The 20401-nt window shown below is 33.9% G+C and overlaps 3 protein-coding genes across 3 annotated transcripts; 1 reads left to right on the top strand and 2 right to left on the bottom strand.

The window, feature by feature from the left end:
• Nucleotides 1-6396: 6396 nt before the first annotated feature.
• LOC145124786 (triose phosphate/phosphate translocator, non-green plastid, chloroplastic-like) lies at nt 6397-10519 on the top strand. Its single transcript, XM_079060276.1, has 9 exons — nt 6397-6861; nt 7895-8017; nt 8086-8238; nt 8382-8467; nt 8877-8961; nt 9050-9169; nt 9261-9329; nt 9447-9576; nt 10296-10519. Exons 1-9 carry the CDS (start codon nt 6463-6465, stop codon nt 10364-10366), a joined length of 1236 nt encoding a protein of 411 aa, XP_078916402.1. The 5' UTR covers nt 6397-6462; the 3' UTR covers nt 10367-10519.
• Nucleotides 10520-10664: 145 nt separating this feature from the next.
• Nucleotides 10665-12352, bottom strand: LOC145113685 (transcription factor MYB98-like). Its single transcript, XM_079049746.1, has 3 exons — nt 11901-12352; nt 11705-11831; nt 10665-11153 (listed from the first exon to the last, which is right to left on the bottom strand). Exons 1-3 carry the CDS (start codon nt 12350-12352, stop codon nt 10665-10667), a joined length of 1068 nt encoding a protein of 355 aa, XP_078905872.1.
• A 2455-nt stretch (nt 12353-14807) lies between these two features.
• On the bottom strand, nt 14808-16580 carry LOC145124702 (SGNH hydrolase-type esterase superfamily protein). Its single transcript, XM_079060177.1, has 6 exons — nt 16343-16580; nt 16141-16218; nt 15583-15723; nt 15416-15492; nt 15181-15345; nt 14808-15096 (listed from the first exon to the last, which is right to left on the bottom strand). Exons 1-6 carry the CDS (start codon nt 16439-16441, stop codon nt 14928-14930), a joined length of 729 nt encoding a protein of 242 aa, XP_078916303.1. The 5' UTR covers nt 16442-16580; the 3' UTR covers nt 14808-14927.
• Nucleotides 16581-20401: the final 3821 nt, after the last annotated feature.

The following is a 20401-nucleotide window of genomic DNA, read 5'->3' as shown; positions in this document are numbered from 1 at the left end:
AAGCCAAAAAAGTCGAGGTTTTGACTAAACCTCAAAAAAAAAAAATACATACTATAGAAGCATTTGTACAGTTTTGTCTTTTAAAATAGTTCAAAATATTAAATCTAATTATAAAAAAATTATATTAATACGATAACATCCGAGGTTTAAATTTAATTCCTTAGAAATATGTTGTCCATTATTATAAATATATTAAAGTTGTGAAGAAAAAGAACAGTAAACGTCGCCCTTTTGTCCATGTTTCGTCCCTTGAATTACATTTTCGGTCCCTCTATATTGCTTTGTGTGTCAATGTGAATTACAGTTTGGTCCCTCCATAGATATTTTCCTTCTTGCTTTTTTGTTATCTCTGGTTTTACCTGAGCATCTAGATTCTTCGTCTCAGATCATCGTTTGGGTTTATACGCTTCTGGATTTTCCCCACTGCGTCCTTATCTTCGAAATTTCAGATGAACATCCAAACCTTCCGTTCCCTTTCTTCCTTCCTCTGGTAACGTTCATCGCTGCTGTCTCACCGCCTCTTTCAGGAAGTGATACGTTCTGGATGTGATGCGTCTTCTGCTCCCCTTTCTTCTCATCCAGAAAAACGTACAAAGATATCTCTTGGTACAACCAAACTACTTCCTCCACACTTGTGCTTACCGTCTTCACCACCGTCGACGACATTTATGGCTTCCAATCAACTGAAGAGGTGGACGCCTATTACTCATCTTCACAGTCACCGCTTCCAAATACTAGATAGCACCGACGTCTTGACGCATTCGAGCCCTAGCTAGGACCCACGTCTGCAATCGGTTCAGGTAATGAACTTCAACCCTATTTTCGTTTCTTTCTATGCCCTTACCTTCATATTCACTTTTAATTTCATTTTATTTTTAGATGATCAGATGAATTTTCCCTCCATCTATTACACAATTGGTTAAATTTTGTCTATCGCCTTCGATTTCCCATCGATCCGCAACCACCGATTTAGGGATTATTGCTCTAGGTACATAACTGATTTGAACTACCTGTTGATTTGAACTCATTTAGTGAGTGTGTGTATGTTCGTAAAATAGGACCGATAACGGGATGGAAGCGTACTGAACACCAAAGAACACCTTTAGTCCGGCTATTCCACCTGCTGGGAGTTCCTATCCACCATTAAGTCTGTGGTTACTAGGCCGTCCAAGGTATAAAATTCCTGATTTATAAATTACATTTACAGGCAATATATGATGTTACGCATGATAAAGTGGGTGTGTTTACAGTCAACGGGTTGGAGGCGATTGAGTTATTTGTCTTTCCAGATGAAGCATATAAAATGATAAGTTGATATGTTTCGACATGAAACATATAAAATGATATGTTGTCTTCCACTCAGATGTCTTCTAATTGTTCTTTCATCCCGATTATGAACGAGGTTGAGGTTAGTTAATTTAATTCTATCCAACTGAAATTGATCTTTCTTTGTTATGAATTTATATGCTTGCTGATTTGAAATAAATTTGGCAATAAAGGCTTTAAGTGAAAGTTGAGCTTTCTGTTTGGGTATCAATTCATGTTTCACCGCTTTTTTTTTAAATGATTGCACCAATTTCCATTGAAACCTATAACGCAAAAGCGATGATGTTGATACACAGGTGGAGAACAAGTTCGAGGAAGCGTTCTTCAAAACTAGACCTTCTGTATTTTGTTTGTTCTGTTCCTCAAGGTTCATTGTTTCGTCAACTGACTACTGTGCTTGATTAATTTCTTTCTTTTTCGAATATTGCTCTGTTTGTTCAAGGCGTAGATCGATTGAATACCTCCTCCAAAAAGGAAAAGATACCATACCACATGTTTGATGAAATGCTCAAGAGAATCATCCTACCATATTTTCCATATTTTTACGGTAAATACGCCGTTATTTTTGTTGTTATTTTCTTACCGATAGGTTTTCCCTTCTATTCCACATTTACCCTGCTCGAATATCGATTTTTTTTAAACAAAGAGAAACATCTTTCTAGAATCTAACATATCGCTTCACTATTGACATCTTTAATCATAGTTGCTTCTATGTCTGTTGCTTTCACTTCTTTGCTTTAGGATCTTCTATCTAATGAGATTCATTTGATTCTACCTGATGCCAGCCAAAAACAAGCGATTGAATTTACAGGTAAATCATCTCTTTGTCTTTCTCAAAATTTAGCCTTTAGTTATTTTTAATTGTTAATTTCTTTGTGTTGATGACTCTTTTTGACACACAATTGACTAGCAGGAAAATAGTTGCACCACCTGGATATGTTATGGAGAAGAGCGTGGAAACTAAATATGAAACAGAAGCTATTACAGGTACTGTTTCCGTCTATCACCTTCTCCTAATAAATCATCTGAATTAGATTCAATGACTAACTATTCTACCCTTATAATTCTAGAAAAATTCATTATTAGACAATTATTTGCAAGAATTAAGCAAGCAAGTGTTTAGAAGTATCTTAGATCATTTTAGTTTCATACAATTATTAACCATGCTCTTCATAATACACTTTTTTCTGTGACAACAGCCAACAGTGCCTAAGGGTATGGAAAAAAATATAATAAATAAACTGTATTTTGTCATCTTCTTATTATCGGCTTGACTTACGAATTTCTAATATATATTTTTTGTTATTTTCATTCAGAAGGCAATGAATGGTTGACAACTATTGGTTAGGAGCAATTCTACATGTTATATGTAAGATCTCATCCTGTTACCATATCTCAGTTATAAGGTTATTTAAAAAAAAAAAAAAACTTAATCCGTAGCAAAGATTCATCTTTCCATTTTCACATGGGTAGGAGGCGATTTATAAAGAAATGTGGGTTCACTATGGTTTGAAATATGTGTTAATTATAGCATTCAAGAGTTAGTAGTAATTATAGTGATTTATAAAGAAATGTGGGTTCACTATGGTCACTGAGTATAGCTGATTTGTTGACTTTTGCTTCTTAAAGTTATCCTTTGCAGTTTCTTCTTACCACGTGGTATTGGTGGGACATCAACCATTTTGGTCAGAATAATTTAGGACAAATATATGCTTCCCCCGCATTATACATATATCTTATTTAAAATATATACATTTCCAAAATATAATATGTTCATATCTTTGAGATGACAGGTCAGCAAGTCAAACTCCTGCTGTTACACAACCACAGTCTATTACAAATCCTTTGGAACTCCACCAACAATGCCTCAAATGTCAATTTGGCGTGTGGGAAATGCACCTTCAATTCAATATGGAATTTCCAGCTTGCCAGTAAGTGTAAAAATATAAAATAATTAATGTATTTTTATTTATCTAAATAATTAACTTAAAAGATTTTTTTTTGTTTCTTTCTACAGGTTATTGATAAGCCTGCTCCCATTAGGATTTCATCAGTGTTGACTTTTCGACATCTTTCTCAAAGGCGAGTTAGGTTGCTTGCTACAAAGTATCACCTGAAAAACAATGGACCAAAGGTAATATTTGTTGTTATTTAGTATTACTATCTTTCACGGAATGGAATTCAAGATTCCATTCTAATGTTCGAGGGATTCGGGGGCTTCCATGTTTCCATTCTGTGTCCTTGCTTACCCACAAAGAAGCCAAAGCGGGGGGTATCTGCAACTTTTCGTCGTCCTGATGTACTCCAATGGTTATGGGATTCCAAAGGATACCCAAAAGGTTTGATTTTCAGCTTTTAAACTTCAAATTTTAACTTTACTTCGAATATGATGAATTATGATTTTTGTGATTTTGGTTTTTAGGTCATAACAGTTAGAAAGTGATTTAGATTATAAATTACATTGATTAGGGGCAAATAAACTGTTCTTTCCTATCTGTTTTGGTCCCTGGGACCTTCTAATAAGCAGAGAAATTGGTTTTGAACGTTAAAACAAACACCAAACAGAAGTTGAAAATTGTATATTTTTTATATAAGAATCAAAAATTGATCCCTGTTTTGTTTCCATTGTCTTTGATTTGGATTTTGATCTTCTCTTTATCCAACACAGCTTTCGGGTTCTGCCATTTTATTTGGGTTAATTTCGACTTCCATATAAACCTCCTACCCACGTTTGTTTTCTTCCTTTGCTGCCGCCTGTCTTAACTGCTGGTGCTGGCTGGTCATATTTGCTCTAACAATCATCATGGAAGGTGAGTTAATTAAAATCTATACTACCACTCTCAATCTCATTTATTTATGCTATTATTGAGAACGATATTCCCTTCTTAGTCTCATGTATGTTATTGGACTCATGTATGTTATTTCCCTCGGCTCCAAAAGTTGTTGACCTTGCTTTGATATTGCAGCATCATTCCCCAAGAAAATGATTCAGTTATACCCCCAACCCATTTAAGGTTGACATTTGAAAGAAATTTTTATAAGGCACTCCAAGTGCTCGATGAAATGCCTCAACCAAGTTTCTGAATTTTCATTCCAATATACTATTAGCCTGTGATTTGATGCTTTATCGATACACTTGATCTTCATTTATTTAACATATATAATTTTTGTTCACACAAAACATTATGTCTCAACAGAAACCTCCGTTAACACAACATATATTACTTAAATTTCCAAGCCTTATCAATTCAAAATAACTTTAGGAGTTAGTACTTATAATGAACTGTACTGTTAGTTCATGGTCTCTTTTAAATTGAAAAATTGATGGGTTTCATCATACCTAGGGGAGGATAGAAGAAATTCAGTTCCTTATTTCCTTTTTATTTTAAAGACCAAAATACCCTTGATTTATAAATGTAAAAAAATCAATTATATATTTTTATAGTAAATGAAAAATTATTTAGATATAAACAAAAACTTAAAAGCATTTAATCTTTATTATTGAATTCCATTCCATTTCCTACTGACCAAATGTGTGACAGGTGATAATTCTGTCATATTTCTATTCTTTTGACAATTCCATTCCAGAGTTTCACCCCTTCGCCCATCATTGTCTATTTATTTTTAAACAATTTCTTTTTCATTGGTTATAACTTATAACTTTGTGGCAAAATTCGTTTGAACCTATTGACAACAGGCTATTGACAACTGAGGTCTTGCATTACAGGTGCTTCAAAAATACATTCATTTCCAAAACTTTTTCTACTTTATTTATGATGTTGGTTCCAAGTATTGAAACAGTGTTTGCAAAAACATGAGAGCTATTGTGGTTTGTTACAGATCATGTTAGTTTTTCTCTGTTCTTTTAGTGTTCGCTTCTATTCTTTAGTTTGCCAGTAATTGCTAACCTTTCAATTCAGGCCCAATGGAAGGAAATAAATCATGTATATAGTTGAAAAACCAATATGATAGAGCATAATGTTAAGGCGCATGCAGAGGATCTTTTGGAAGGCTGATGCATCCTATGGCTATGGCTATGGAAATTGGAGTCATTTTAAGGAACCCCAACCCCTGGTGCAGCAAATCATTATTCTATATGTCTCATCACTATGCCATATTGGGTCTTGCCAGGTAAGCCTTTACCATATGCTATGATTTGGTGGTGCTTTCTGATTATTAAGAAAAATAAAAAGTTGTATCCTTTTTTCCGTTGATAATGATATAGGCCCAGGACATTGCCATACACGGATGATGAAATTAAGGTCTGATTTGTTCTTGGTTAATTAATTGTTGTTTTGGCTGTTGGGTTGTATTTCATAATTCATAATATTATTTTCAATTTTAGATTTTGTTGTTTGTTTAATATTTTGTTCTGGTTAGCTATGCCATCAGTACTCAGCAAAGCTTAAATATGTCAAAGAAGTTGCAGAAAACACTGGTGTGACCTTGGCCTGTTTACAGGTTTGACTTTTGAGCCATTAAACCCTTTGCCTTTGTAAAGAAACTGATTTTTGGTTTTTATTTTGTTTTTGTACTGACAAGGTGGCTTATGGAATGATGAAAGACATTGGATGGTGTAGAATGGAGCTACATCAGTCTATTCCACGAAAAGATGGCACTGAAGAAATCACAATTATAGATCCCAGGTTTGTTCAGTTGGTTAAATAAAATGGTGAATGAACTTTATCAATGACTATTGTTTGTTGTTGCAGATCATTAGTATAGAGTCATCAATGCATTACCTATAGCAACAATTTACAACCAATGTCCTGGCTTTATAGCATAACTCCTATTTTTATGTAAAGAAATATAAGTAGAGAAAAGTATTGTAACGATGTTGCAATTATATGTATAGAAATGTAACTACATTGTTATTATATCTGGCCCGTGCAACGCACGGGAAACTTTACTAGTTATCAACAATGAACATGTTTAATTAATTTAAATTAAGTTTTTATTTTATCTGCTTTAAATTGTTACAAAGTAGAGCATGAGTCAGTTTAATTAATTTTAAAATTCCGTAATAGAAATGTTCTTTACGTGCAATAAATCAGAAAGGGACAAGAGAAAACGAACTTGTTTTCCCTCCTTTCCACGGTCTTCTTCGGTACCGCCTCCATCACTCTCCTCCCTTCCATGGCGGCGAGAATGCTTCACGCTGCATTCACCGGCTCCGGTTCAGTTTTGTTTTCCCAGAGACGTAATCACAGTTCGTTTTACAGATACAATCATATTTCTCTTCCTTTTCATTCGGAATCATCGATCGATGTTTACTCAACTGGTCGTTTATCGCGTTCATTATGCTGTTCGCATTCATCATGGAAGCCATGGGGTCGGATTTGGACTCGTTTACCGGTTATAAGGCGTGAATCATCTGATATTTTTGAAGTCAAAACGACGTCCGTCCCTGATAGCGCCGATGAAAGTGATGCGGCGGCTGTGGCGAAATCGAAAATGGCCGAAACGCTAGTGCTTGGATTGTTGTTCGGAGTCTGGTACCTTTTCAATATCTATTTCAACATCTATAACAAACAGGTTTGCTCGATTTCTTCTTCTAGGGAAGCTTTATGTTTCGTCTGATTTTGGTATCTAAACGATGTATGGAGTACAAATATACATAGTTATATATGCATGTGAAATGCGATTTAATCTCGAAGCAAAAATTAAATGATCTGTTGATTTACATGCTCGCTTCCTCAGCCTGTGTGTAAATATCGAGTACTTGTTTCGGATCATGTATTTACAGTGATTTTGGAGTAACTCTGTAGAATCAGTTCTTGCATTTCTTTCGTGACTTCAAAATAATCATCACATGGAATTGTAAATCTAACATTTCTGTTTTTGCTAAATGTTTTAGTATATATCTAGGCTCTATTAGAATTGTAAATTAAACATTTCTGTTTTTGCGGGATGACTAATATGGTGCTACCAAACATATCTACAAAAGGAATAATCAAACAGTGAAGTGGTTCACTGTTTTGAACACATACATGATAGTAATTAGATTGTTGAGATATCAAAGTGAGAATAGTATGCATGATTAGTTTCACCAAATAACCATTGAAATATCATAGTTTGAACTTTGAATAGTTGAATACCATTTGCTTGACTTTTTCATTGAATATATGGATAAAGTTTTATTGAAGCTAGGCTAATTTCAAGACTATTTTCTTTTTTTCTAAGGGCTGTGTAATTTAAACATGGAAATACATTATATACAATGATTATAGGCTGGTTTCCAATCTAATTACTGATGTTTATTCTCAAAGATCTATAAATTAACGTGGACATACAACATATATAAACATCAGACATAAAAGATCTTTGCAAGTAAAGACAAAAATAAGATCAGGATATATAGTCTGAGAAGGCAGGTGATTAATAAGATAAACTGCTGAAGATACAACTTCAAACCCAAAATTAGGGGGAACTGAAGAGCCAAGTAACAATAAAAATATTTAATCAGCAATACCCTTGTCAAATTAGTCTCCTAATGGATTTATCATTACTTCCTCTAAATTTTCTGGTCTGAAGAATTAAGGCAATTCATACTAATCAATGTTTACAGGTTCTTGAGGTTTTCCCAAATCCAGTAACTTTGACTGCAGTTCAGCTTGCTGTTGGGACTACCATTATATTTTTGACATGGGCACTAAGTCTTCATAAATGGCCGAATATCAGTCGTACACAGGTATGCTATTCATATGAAGAAATTGATCAGATATATTTTTTGATGCTAATTTAATTACTTGTACCCAGCTTGTAGCAATCCTGCCATTGGCTGTAATGCACACATTAGGCAATTTTTCAACCAACATGAGTCTTGGAAAAGTTTCTGTTTCATTTACTCACACAATCAAAGCAATGGAACCTTTTTTCACCGTTATACTATCTACTATGTTTCTAGGAGAGGTTTGCTTTCTATCTATTTCCTTACATTTTTTACTACTTTTTAATCAATGACACGTTTGATGCTGTTTATTTTCATTTAAAAGTTGTATATTAATATATCTTGTCCCATATATGTAATGAATCCTATTTTACCCACTAAACAGATACCAACAGCATGGGTAATGAGCTCCCTTGTACCTATTGTTGGGGGAGTGATACTTGCATCTCTCACCGAGGTGTCATTCAATTGGTGAGGACACAATAGCAACGTACTTTCATTTGTGTGTATACTATAGTGTCCTGCTTATATTTCTTTCTGTTACACAGCATTGTACTTGTAAAGAATTTGTTCTTAATGCATTGTACTTCTAAAAATCTCCCAATCATAGCATTTTGGTTTCAATTTTTTCCTTATTATGACACTATACTACCCAATTATAGCAGTGAAGATTTCTTTTTGTTTGGATGACATTGTTATAACTGGGTAGAATTTCAATTTCCAAAGTAGAATGCTGTAATAAGAAGAAATAAAAGTCGGATGCTATGATGAACAAATCAATGGAAGTATGTTGCTATGTATTGCAGTTAACCCAATAACAAACATGGCATCACTATCTTAAATTCTTATTATGTTGTGATGTTTTGCATTTGGGAAATAGGCCTGGGTTTTGGAGTGCAATGGCGTCCAATTTGGCAAATCAATCACGCAATGTTTTGAGTAAAAAAGTTATGGTTCAGAAAGAGGTAATCTATTCTTGGCTAATAATTCTTTCTGTTTATTGATGTGGCATCATGAAATGCAAATATACCTAAGAACCTGCAAATTTAACAGGAACCATTGGACAACATTACCCTCTTCTCAATCATAACAATTATGTCTTTCTTCTTGTTTACCCCTGTTGCCTTACTCGTTGAAGGAGTCAAATTTACCCCTTCTTACCTACAATCCGCTGTGAGTATAACTTTAAAACCAAGCACTAATTTGTTACCCTGTGCTTTATTTTAATAACATCAGGCCATTTATTCCCTCTTTATATTTTCAGGGGCTAAACCTCAAACATGTGTACATTAGGTCTCTCCTTGCTTCAATCTGCTTCCATGCTTATCAGCAGGTAATCTAAATCAATACAAATACACCTATACTTTGGGTGGGCTTTAATTTTGACCTGTTTGACCTAATTCCTTTATAGCTCAATTTTTTGTGATTTTGATAAAATTTGTTTACACAGGTTGCTTACATGATACTGCAAAGAGTATCTCCAGTTACACATTCCGTAGGAAACTGTGTGAAGCGCGTAGTGGTCATTGTATCCTCTATTTTCTTCTTCCACACACCCGTCTCACTTATCAACTCCATAGGTAAATTTAGGTGCTGTTTGTTTTTTGGAAAAAACCTCTTTAGTCCTCTTATTGCTGCGCGGCGCAGCACACGCGCAACACTTTTCATCTCACAGCTGTTTGTTTTTCAGAAGTCTTCGGATTAAAAAACATCTGCGCGTGTTCTTCTAGGCGCAACACTTGTTTTGCCTCTTCCTACCTCTTCTTCTTCTTCTTCTCTTGCTAAAATGTTGATTATATATTACTGAAATCTTATTTCACATTTTTTTTTCGTTTCTTTTTTTGTTTATTCTTGTTGAAATTTTTTTTCTTTTTTTTATATTGAATAATAATAATTTGTTGATGAAATATCATTATTTTATGCTAAAATATCATTATTTTTTGTTAAAATATCATTAATTTTTGCTGAAATATCATAAATTCTTGCCGAAATGTCATACATTATTAAATTTTCGGTGTTAAAAAACTATTTTCGGATTATTAAATCAGTTTATTTTAATTTTTTAATATCTGCAGCAGCATGCAGATGTTAAAAAAAAAAACACGCTTCTTATTACGGTCTGCAGCCATTTGGTCCACCTCTTCTACCGCAGAGGGTTGCAGAGGTGGTCCACAGACTTTATGGATTTTTGCTTCAAAAAAACAAACAGCATCTTAGTATAATGCCCCTATCTTTTTTTTTTCCTTAATTGTCAATAAACCAAAATCCAACACTTGCAATTTTAATCCATCTTATTCAGGGACTGGAATCGCCCTTGCCGGAGTATTCCTATACTCACAGGTGAAACGCATCAAGCCCAAGACCGCATAAACTTGTTACTTGTGTTTACAATAAAATTTGAAATCTTTTGGTAATAGATTCCACTACATTGTTGTTAAAAAGACAACAATACCCTTGGTAGATATTCTGAGTAAAAAACTTGATTCCGGTGAGTTATGCAAGCAACTTCCAATCGTTGTTTTAGTTGATTTGAAGGTTATTAGTGGTACCGATATTGAAGCACAATGTACAATCTTTTAAGCAATAGAATTCTCTAGGATCTGTGATTGATTCAATCAACACTCCTCTTTATTCAGTAAAGTATATATATGCACAAAGTCTGTGTAAACTAGAGATTAACTTGGGATATAATCTCCATCAAATCAAGCTGTTTCTTCTCACCACCACTGCCGCCACAGTTCACCGGAGGTATCTCTTCAAGCAACGAGTCAATGGTATCCACTCCAAGCAACTTGTGATCAAGTGCAAACTCTGGGACCTCATCAAAGTCAAAGTCAGGTACCAACCTATCACTTAAGTCAAACTCATAGTGGTCAGTGATAGCCATCGGCAAAGGGTGATTGTTGTTTACTGATGATGATTTTCCACGTGGCAAGTTTAAGCTACGGATGTAGTTTTGGAGGATTGGGCTTGGTTTGGGCCACTTGGATCGACATTTTCGCTTGGTGTATTGCCTTCTCTTGGTTGCGTTCCAGTGGTTCTTGATGGAGTTCTCGGTTCTTCCAGGTAATTTCTTTGCTATTTCTGACCATTTGTTTCCTATCTCTGCGTGAGTTGTGATCAATATCTTATCTTCTTCTTCCGTCCAATAATCTTTCTGGAAAATTCAAAATTCACAAAACAAAGAAACCGAATTTTGTAATACAAATTGATTCCAGATAAAATATGACAACATAAAGAAAAAAACAAGTTACATAATGGTCAAAATAAATTTGTATTGAACCGTCTAATATGTGGAAATGCGGTGTTTTGCATTTTGTCAATTATCTATGGATGAATTAGAACGGGACACGTTAACTTTTATGTTATTTTCCTTGCATGCATGCCTCAGTAAAAATGATCAGCAATCACATTTTCAGGATAATATCTTTTCACTATTTACATATTTTTCTGTCTAATTGGTATCACTATAATAGCTTAGATATATGATCCATTGATCCAATCCATGACTTCTTTTGTAAGAAGATCCAATTATTTTTCTTCAAAATCTTTTAATTGATACTCAATCCGTTTGATGATGTTTTGATTTGTACAGATCCATCATGTCATGTTTAAATAACATCAAATGTAGTTAGAAAATAATTTGTAAGTTATAACCTTTTGCGTTTTTCAAATACAATTAATGAGAATGAAAACTGGAAAGCAAACCTTGATGTCAGGCCTGAGATGATTGTGCCATCTTTCTCTGCATTGCTTGCCAATCCTTCCTTTTAACATTGGAGCGATATACGACCACTTCCTCTCTCCATGCTTTTCCACCAAATGCTTTAACACCCTACAACACACCAAGAATTCAAAAATGTTGAAAAGAGTATTAACATTAACTAATCTATTGTTGCGTTACCTATCTTCTTCTTTTGTCCATTGCTCCTTTGATGAATTGGTTTTCTTTTTCCCATTACTTTTTATGATACCACTCTCGCCTGTCACACATGATCCTTCATCTGCTCCAAAAATATTCGGATCACCTACATTCACAAAACAGTCCAATCCGGATACACCCATCAGACTTTTGTCCACATTGGTCAAACTCCCACAATCCATATAATTCATCATCATTCCACAACTATTTTCCAGTTCAAACGGCTTAAACTCAAGGTCATCCAACCCATATGAAAATGTCCCAAATGGGTCATATCCATACCCAGAAACATGGATACCATAATTAGCAGGGTGAAAAGTAGATGGACACATTGGAGGAGAATCATTTTCTGTTTCTGGGTTGGGTTTTAAGTGGTGGTTTGAGAGAGGGAGTAGTGGATGTGGATCTTCTTTGAAAATTGTTTCAAACTCCATGACAGAAAAAGCATCGACAACCCTTTCGCTCGTTTTCGTTTCTGTTTTTTGTTGTTATTTAATAGGTGAGGAATTAAGGGAAAGCATTAAATTTTGTATTTATTAATTTGGGAGTATATTTAAATTCTCAAAATCTAAAATAATGTACAAGTTTAATTGCCTAGTTAACAAATTTTAAAAGCAATAATCTTCAAAGTTTTAGCTATAAAAATTATCAGGCTAACTTGTGGGGTGTTTATTTTTTTTGTTGACATTTTTCGAATCTTGCTATAAATGAGATTTTGTAATAGAAATCATTTTTTGCATCAACTCATTGTTGCTCGAACACATTCTTAAGAGTCCTTTACTGAAAATGGTCCTAAAGATAACATTTGCTTTAGTCGTCTAAATGGTCTTCACCGATATGTATGGCTTTAGTGATGTGTTCACAATGCTAATTGCACATAACATGCAATCGTTTTTAGTAACCAACTTATATAACAGAAACTCAAGGTAACCAGTGACATACTTAGTAAGCAATCTGTAAATTTGATTTTGATTATTAGGAGTTGGTGATGTTAATTGGGAAAAAAATTATAATCTTGTTATCTTTAAAAATAAAAAAAATAAAAAAAAGTTCCTCATCTAAAATACAAAATATTGAATACTTACTCCTAGTCTCCTAGGGTAAATAAATTGTTATGTTGAGCGAAAAGACTATAGTTAGTTGTCTATATATAATTTACTCAACTTGCAACTATAAAACTTGTGAGGAATTCATATTTCATGGACCAAGTTATGGCAATTACATAAAAAATTATTAAGATATATTTTAGAGCATATTTCAAGAAATTGGAAAATGATTTTTGATTATGGTCGAGAATGTTATTACGATCAAATTTTATAATATGTAGCACCTGTTCAAAGGCCTACAATGTTTATCACTGATTGTGTGTTCATGTGTTGCTTTGATGTATTTAGTTTTATGAATTTCATGTATTACTCTAGAATAACTTTTATCTTAATAATCTCATTTGAAATTAATATTCGTTGAATTGACCAAGATACCTTTTACTCTTCGATAATTACTTATTAACATTAAATATATAATTAATTACGTAACCGATGCTCCATTGTCTAATTTTCTCCAACATACAATTTCCTTGAATGCAAAAGGATCAATGAAAACACAAACGTTAGTTGCAAAATATACAACTTATGTCACAAACATCTAAAACGTGTTTAAAAGAGGTTAATTACAACTTATATAACAATGTTAGAATTTGGGCCAAAGTTTTCATTAAATTTATATGGTCCACACAAAGTGATTGGGGGGCTCGTAACTTACTACATCCGCCACCGCATAAAATGTTCACCAATATGATTCGTTTTTTCGTTTAAAATGGTAAACCTTAAAAAGGTTTTAGATTATCGTTTAAAATAGTAAACTTATAAAAAAATTGTTTAGATAGCAAATTTTCTCTTTTTTTATTTTATTACTATTTTGAGTTATTAATATTTATAGTCCGCTTAGGAGATAACCATTGAGGCCGACTTGTAAAAACGGGCTTCTCTAATCCAAAAATGAAGAAAACTGAAACAAAAGTAGACACTTGTTATGCTAATTAATTTTTAAAGTTATTAGCTTTTTTTCTCTAAGGTAATTAGTTGGGCTAAGTTCAGGGACACAAGGAAGGAACTTCATCTGTTAATAGGGTCTAGCCAAAAGTCTTCAAAGTAACAACAATAAACAAACCTCTCTCTGGGCTTGGTCTTTTTTGGCAACTTTCAAACTTGGACCATTTGAGTTTGCAGTGTTCATTGACTTTTCAGGAAAGTCAAGTGTCTAGACTCTAGAGGGATACAGGAGAGGCTCCATGGGTATGTATGGCAGGGTTCGAAAACACTTAAAATGGACAAAATTTGGTTTTCCCATTATGCAATTTGCTTTATACATAGGTCACACGACCATCCAAAATGACCAAAAATCATTTATCGTATTTGACAGATATAATTATTTAAAAACTAAAAATTAAATGACCAAAAATAACATTCATATGAAAAACAGAGACATCTTCTAAAATGACTTGCATTATGTTTAGAGGTGGGTGAATATATAATTTTAGTTATCAATTATCATTTCAAATCGCATTAACCATATAATTTCGTGATATATTCTTAGATGAACATAACATGTAATCTCCATGCCAGCAATGTTTAAAAAACATAAGAGCCAAGGAATGAAAAAGGAAAAAGGTCAATAAATATTTTTAGAAGAAAAAAAAAACGAATGTTTTGAGACCTGATTTAAAACGAAAATAATCAGATTCTAAAGAACATATAAAAGCTGCTCCAACAAAATTGACTTTTAATGGTATATACTATATGGAAATTATCTAATATATCCTTTATACTACTTTAATCTTTTCTTGCAACTAATTATCTCATTCTAATAATGATTCTCTGGCAACCAACGTTTAAAACACCCACATACTCCTCTAATTCATGGATTCCTCAAAACAAGTAGAATTCAAGATTCTTGTGAAGAAAATATAATATAAAAAGAAAAAGATTGATGTTTAGTACTATACTATTATTACAAGCATCTTTGCTGGAAAGCCTTTTCAGGGTTGTGAGGATCAATCTGTGAGTGATGGGGGAAATCAAGAGGCATTTCAGAGGCAGAAAGCCAAACTCCATTGAATACTTTTATAACTTCTTCGTAAACAACCCTATTCCCATCTCCTGTTAGATGCAGTCCATCACTGTAAACACACAATTTCCATTGCAAAACTAGTTATTTTCTCAAATATTTTTTTTCTTGTCTTAATTGAAAAAAAATTACTAACCTAAGGAACTTTTTCTGCCATCCCTGTGTTTCTTGCATCTTGGACCATATGTTGACTGAAGCAACACCGAGTTCCTTAGCCACCTCAACACAACCATTTGCATAAGTTCTTGTGACTTCATTTGTCCTTTCAGGAATTTTCATTGCTTTTTCGCCATATAAAGATCTGTTGCAATTTTTTAATAACAAAAATATTAAAACTGAATTTGGAAATGATAACTAAAATGGAATTATACTTTGCATATTCTAGACGCCCTTCTTCGTCAACTGGCGGGGGAGTTATAAGCACTATTAGCATTGTGGGGGAGCATTCCTGCATTACGAAATTGATCAAATATTGAGAAACTAGAAAGTAAATTGAATTGAAACTGGAATTAACGAAAAAATATTAAATTTGGTAAACCTTTAAATGATGAACAATTTTTCTCAAATTTTCTTTGTATTCTTCTAGGGGGACATGTTGGCGTTCGCTTGTCCTCCCTAAAAGTGCAGCATCATTAGCACCAAAAAAGACTGTAGTAGCAATAGGAGGGGTGGTAGAATCCTGCACAAAATACTACCATTCAATGATCAATTGTCTAAAATACCCTTCAATCGTGTCAAAATGTCACTCATTGAAGATCTAAACAAAAACATGGTTGAATTCAAAGTTTCCGACCTCAAGCATCAGACATCATTATTCTATATATGTTCTAATTTGCATCTTGAGTAACTTTTTTCTTTTAAGTAACTTATCTTGTTCAATCAGATCCAGCCTAACAAGCAATAATTTCAAACAGTAGAATCATTATAAATTCTAAGCCACATTATTCAAAGTTAACATAACACAGCTACCAGCTCACAGCAATAAAGTTCGCGATCTCATTTCAAAATCTGTTCCCAGATTGTTTGTAGATACAATCTTAAGCCACACGATGAACAATAGAAAAACTAGTTGAGGGAATATATCGATATGAATTACCAGAGGGAAAATGTGGTTCAACAAGAACAAAGCCCATCTAGTGTTGTATCCGCCATACCCTCGGACCACTATATCAGCCTTTTTATAAGGGGAAAAAAAACGAGTCAGGAATTTGCCATATTTGCAACAAACGAAAGAGTGTTTTTCAAAATCTGAGTAGTAGGGTTTTATCTTAAGACCAAGGGAGCGGAAAGGATTGAACCTTGCGAGAGTAAGCATCGGTTAGAGAAGCACCCCATCCACCATATCTGAAGGATTGATCTGTTATTGAATCCCCAAATAATACTATTTGAGGCCTCATTTGATTCTCTCTCTAATATCTAGTCTCTACACACGGGTGTTTGAATCGCCGAAAGTGTGAAAGAAAAGATGGATCTGCAGACTTGTATCGTCGGTCATACTCTTCACTCAGATAAGGATTCTGCTATAACACTTCTAACCACATCAGTTTTTTAAATGACAAGTAAACTTTTTCTGATAGATCTAATTTTTAGCATTTGATAAGACTTAGTGATGTGTTATTTTAATAGGGTTTAGTTTGAAAAAAAAAAAAAAAGTAAAGATAAAATGGAAACAACCAATCATAACTCACCACCATTTTCTTTTTCCTCTCTCTTCTCGCTACCTCTTTGGCGAGTTGGCTAACAAATGGTAAGGAATGGGGTAACATTTTACTAGCGAGGGTTAACACCTCCCACCCCCTCAAGCCTAAGGTCATCAGCTATATCGGGAATGGTAACGGGTGAACTCCACAGATAGAGGTAAATGGTTTTGATTGGATGTGAGAACTCGTGAGTGGCTTCAATCCGCACCACCATTACACCCATTGGGGTGGTTCCGCATAGGATTTCTACGTTTGAAATGAAGTTCATACCTCATGGCCTAAGCATAACTAACTTTTAGAAAATAAGGGGGTGTTTGGATAAATAGTTTTTAGCTTATTAGCTTATTGCTTATTTGCTTATTGTGGTGAGAATAAGCATTTTTTTAAAATGTGTTTGGATTAGCTTATTGCGGTGGGAATAAGTAATAAGCAATAAGCATTTAAGTGTTTGGCAAAATAAAACAGCTTATATGAGTAAAATGACCAATAAGCAATAAGCATTCTCCCCTTGCTTATTAAAATCAGCTTATTTTGCTTATTTCTACCACAATAAGCTGATTTTTAAAGACTCCTATCCAAACACTTAAATTTGCTTATTGCGGTGGGATTAAGCAATAAGCAATAAGCAGCCTATTTTTTCCCTATCCAAACACCCCCTAAGTAATACAAAAAATAACATAAACATAATTTATCATTGAGTAAATTACACGAATGGTCCCTATGGTATGGGATAATTTGCACGTTTAGTCTCTAACTTATTTTTTTAACTCGGAAGGTCCCTACAGTTTGTTTTTGTTGCCCGCTTGGTCCTTGTCTTACCTAAAAATATTATTTTGCCCTTGATTTTTTAATTTGTTCAGATAAGGTGAGGTGGAAGTTGTGTTGGGGGTGTGTTTATTCAAATAAATTAAAAAATTAAGGGCAAAATAGTCTTTTTAGGTAAGACAAGGACCAAGAGTGCAACAAAAACAAACTGTAGAGACCTTCCGAGTTAAAAAAATAAGTTAGGGACCAAACATGAAAATTACCCCAAACCATAGGGACCATTAGTGTAATTTACTTTTTATCATTTTATCTAATATTAAGGGTGTGTTTGGGATTACTTTTTAAACTTGAAAGTCTTTGTTATAAAATGACTTTTTGTAAAAAAAAAAACTTTTAAATTTTTGTAAAAGAAGGTTTTAAAATGTATTTGGCTTGACTTTAAGGGTTTTAAGTGGCAAAAGTCAAAAGTCATAAAAAGACATGATTTCATGACTTTTGAAAAACCATTTTTCTATTCTTGGTAAAAAATTGTTTTAAAAAGAACTTTTATATTTACCAAACATCTTTTGGACATTTTTGACTTTTTGAAAAAGTTAAAAGTCCAAAAGTTATTTTAAAATGTCAAACACATTCTATGGTTGGAATGAGTGGTAGCATCTTTAGCATAGGGTCACATAAGATTTTTTTTAATCACATAGGATGAATAGAATGGTAGCAAAAATGTAGCATCTAATGTTGTGTTATTTTTTATGTTGGAAAAAAAGTAACAAATCACATGCATTCATCTTTTTTATGTTTCTTTTTCATCTCGCTAGCTGGCTAACGCATCTGTTGTGGCGAGAAGCTTAGCACATTTGTAAGGAGTGAGATTTGGCGACCTTAGCGAGCTGGAGGCGAACTTGACTAGCGAGTCACTCCCTTTAGCCTAATAGTTCGATTATATTATATTTTTTGGTGGGCAAAAGAGAGAAACATAAAGAGTAAATTACATGAATGGTCTCTATAGTTTGGGGTAATTTATGTGTTTGGTCCCTAATTGTTTTTTTTTTTAACTCGGACGGTCCCTATAAAGTATTTTTGTTACACGTTTGGTCTCTGACAGACCTAAAAATACTATATTGCCCTTAATAATATATTTCTATTTTCTTAATTATTTTTTATTATTTTAACTATTTTTGTTACGCGTTTGGTCTCCATCCCCTCACCAGCCGGCGAACCAACCCTTCGTCTTCTCTCTCCGGCAAAGACTGCTCTCCTTCATTTTACCATATACAAATTTATTAAAAAAAAAGATCAATCATAACAAACCAAACGAGTATTAGCAAGACTTGCAAATTTTTTTTGGTCGAGTAAAAACTTTAATTTTTTTCTTAGGATTCATGCAAACTCCAACATAAATCCATTATTGACTAAACAAAATCAAAAATGGAAAAATAAGATCGATCAATGGTTTTCCATTTAATAGATCAAAGAAAATCTTAAACCATGAGCATCATCAATAAACTTTAGACTTTACTGAAGGCAACAATATCACAATTTTGACCATGAACATTAACAAGAGGGGTTTGTAATGGCTTCTTCATGGAATGAAGCAAAGCTCTCAACATTAAAACCACTTCCTTAAGGAGAACACTAGAGATACTTAGAAATGCCTCGTTTTGGGGGTAGTCCTCTTGAAAAACGAAACTAACCCAATTCAGTCCACATCTTAGAGACATGAAGGATAGGGAAAGAGAAGAGAGTGAGGGGAGCAAGGCGGCGAGCTGGTAGAGTGGTGACCGGCGAGATAAAGAAGAACGCAAGTTGAGGATTTGCACAGAAAGAATAAAGAGAGAGAGGGGGAAGGTATTCTGGCGGCCATAGCATATGTCGGCGACGATGTTGATAAAGACGGGGAGGAGAATGGGATCGACGGCAGCTTTATGTTTTGAAGGTATGTTATAAAGCGAATTAGGGTATGAAGGGTGGGTTTTATTCCTTTATAAAGTTATAATATTAAATAAATAATAAGACAAGTCATAAAAAGGTTTAAAAAATAAAGAAATATTAAATAAATCCAAAAAGAAATTAAGAAGGGCATTATAGTCTTTTTAGGTTTGTTAGGGATCAAACGAAACGGTGGCGGACCGATATGAAACATTTCTCGAAATAACTCGAATTGATGACGCGACAAATTTTTGGTGAAAATGACAGCCACTTGAAGCATGGTAGGTACAAATTCGGTGTGAAGTTTGCCATATAACACAAGTTCGCGAATGAAGTGATAGTCAAAATCAGTTTGTGAGAGACTCGGTTTTGAGTTATGAATAATAACACTTTGATTATAACATAAAAACATCGGTCGATCTGGTGGTAGTGCATGAGGTTCTCTCAACAAATGAGTGATCCAAATGATCTCTACCGCGGTATTAGCCATTGCTCAATATTCAGGTTCACAACTGGAGCGAGAGGCAGTTGGTTGTTTCTTGGCACTCCTGGACACAAGATTTTCATCAAGGAAGATCGAGTAACCTTATGTCGACCAGTGAGTCTCAAGACAACGAGCCCAATCAGCATTTGAGTATCCCACAAGATGATAGGATTTAGGTAAAACAAATAAACTTAAAACCCTTAAGTTCACATGCAACTTAAATGATCTATATTTTCACTATTGAACCTATAACTATGAACATCAAATAAGAAACCCTAGAAACCCTATGTTGTTTTCGAAAAAACCACAATAAAGGGTTTAGGATTACATACCATATTGTTATTATAGTAAATAACAAGAATTCCTTCTTTGTAGATCTCTTGGAAGCAAGCATTACAATTGTCGTGCCTCTAATGGTTCACACCCAAGCTAGCAAGAAGAAGACTTAAGAGATGGGAAAGCGGAGAGTGGGATTTTCAGCT

Source organism: Lactuca virosa, chromosome 1 (assembly GCF_052849685.1).
Source record: "Lactuca virosa cultivar CGN04683 chromosome 1, Lactuca_virosa_CGN04683_v6, whole genome shotgun sequence".
Lineage (NCBI taxonomy): Eukaryota > Viridiplantae > Streptophyta > Magnoliopsida > Asterales > Asteraceae > Lactuca > Lactuca virosa.
Note: the sequence above shows the minus strand (reverse complement) of the source record. Positions and strands in the feature narration are given on the sequence as shown.

Bases quoted from the DNA above. Each gene is read 5' to 3' on its own strand.
- LOC145124702 (XM_079060177.1), bottom strand. From the start codon at position 16,441: ATGAGGCCTCAAATAGTATTATTTGGGGATTCAATAACAGATCAATCC. The intron at 16,219-16,342 runs GTTCAATCCTTT...CCTTATAAAAAG, and splicing joins CCGATGCTTACTCTCGCAAG to GCTGATATAGTGGTCCGAGG. The intron at 15,097-15,180 runs GTTAGTAATTTT...GTGTGTTTACAG, and splicing joins TGGCAGAAAAAGTTCCTTAG to TGATGGACTGCATCTAACAG.
- LOC145124786 (XM_079060276.1), top strand. From the start codon at position 6,463: ATGGCGGCGAGAATGCTTCACGCTGCATTCACCGGCTCCGGTTCAGTT. The intron at 6,862-7,894 runs GTTTGCTCGATT...CAATGTTTACAG, and splicing joins TCAACATCTATAACAAACAG to GTTCTTGAGGTTTTCCCAAA. The intron at 9,330-9,446 runs GTAATCTAAATC...TTGTTTACACAG, and splicing joins GCTTCCATGCTTATCAGCAG to GTTGCTTACATGATACTGCA.
- LOC145113685 (XM_079049746.1), bottom strand. From the start codon at position 12,352: ATGGAGTTTGAAACAATTTTCAAAGAAGATCCACATCCACTACTCCCT. The intron at 11,832-11,900 runs GTAACGCAACAA...GGTGTGTTGTAG, and splicing joins TGGACAAAAGAAGAAGATAG to GGTGTTAAAGCATTTGGTGG. The intron at 11,154-11,704 runs GTTTGCTTTCCA...TGAATTTTCCAG, and splicing joins ATCTCAGGCCTGACATCAAG to AAAGATTATTGGACGGAAGA.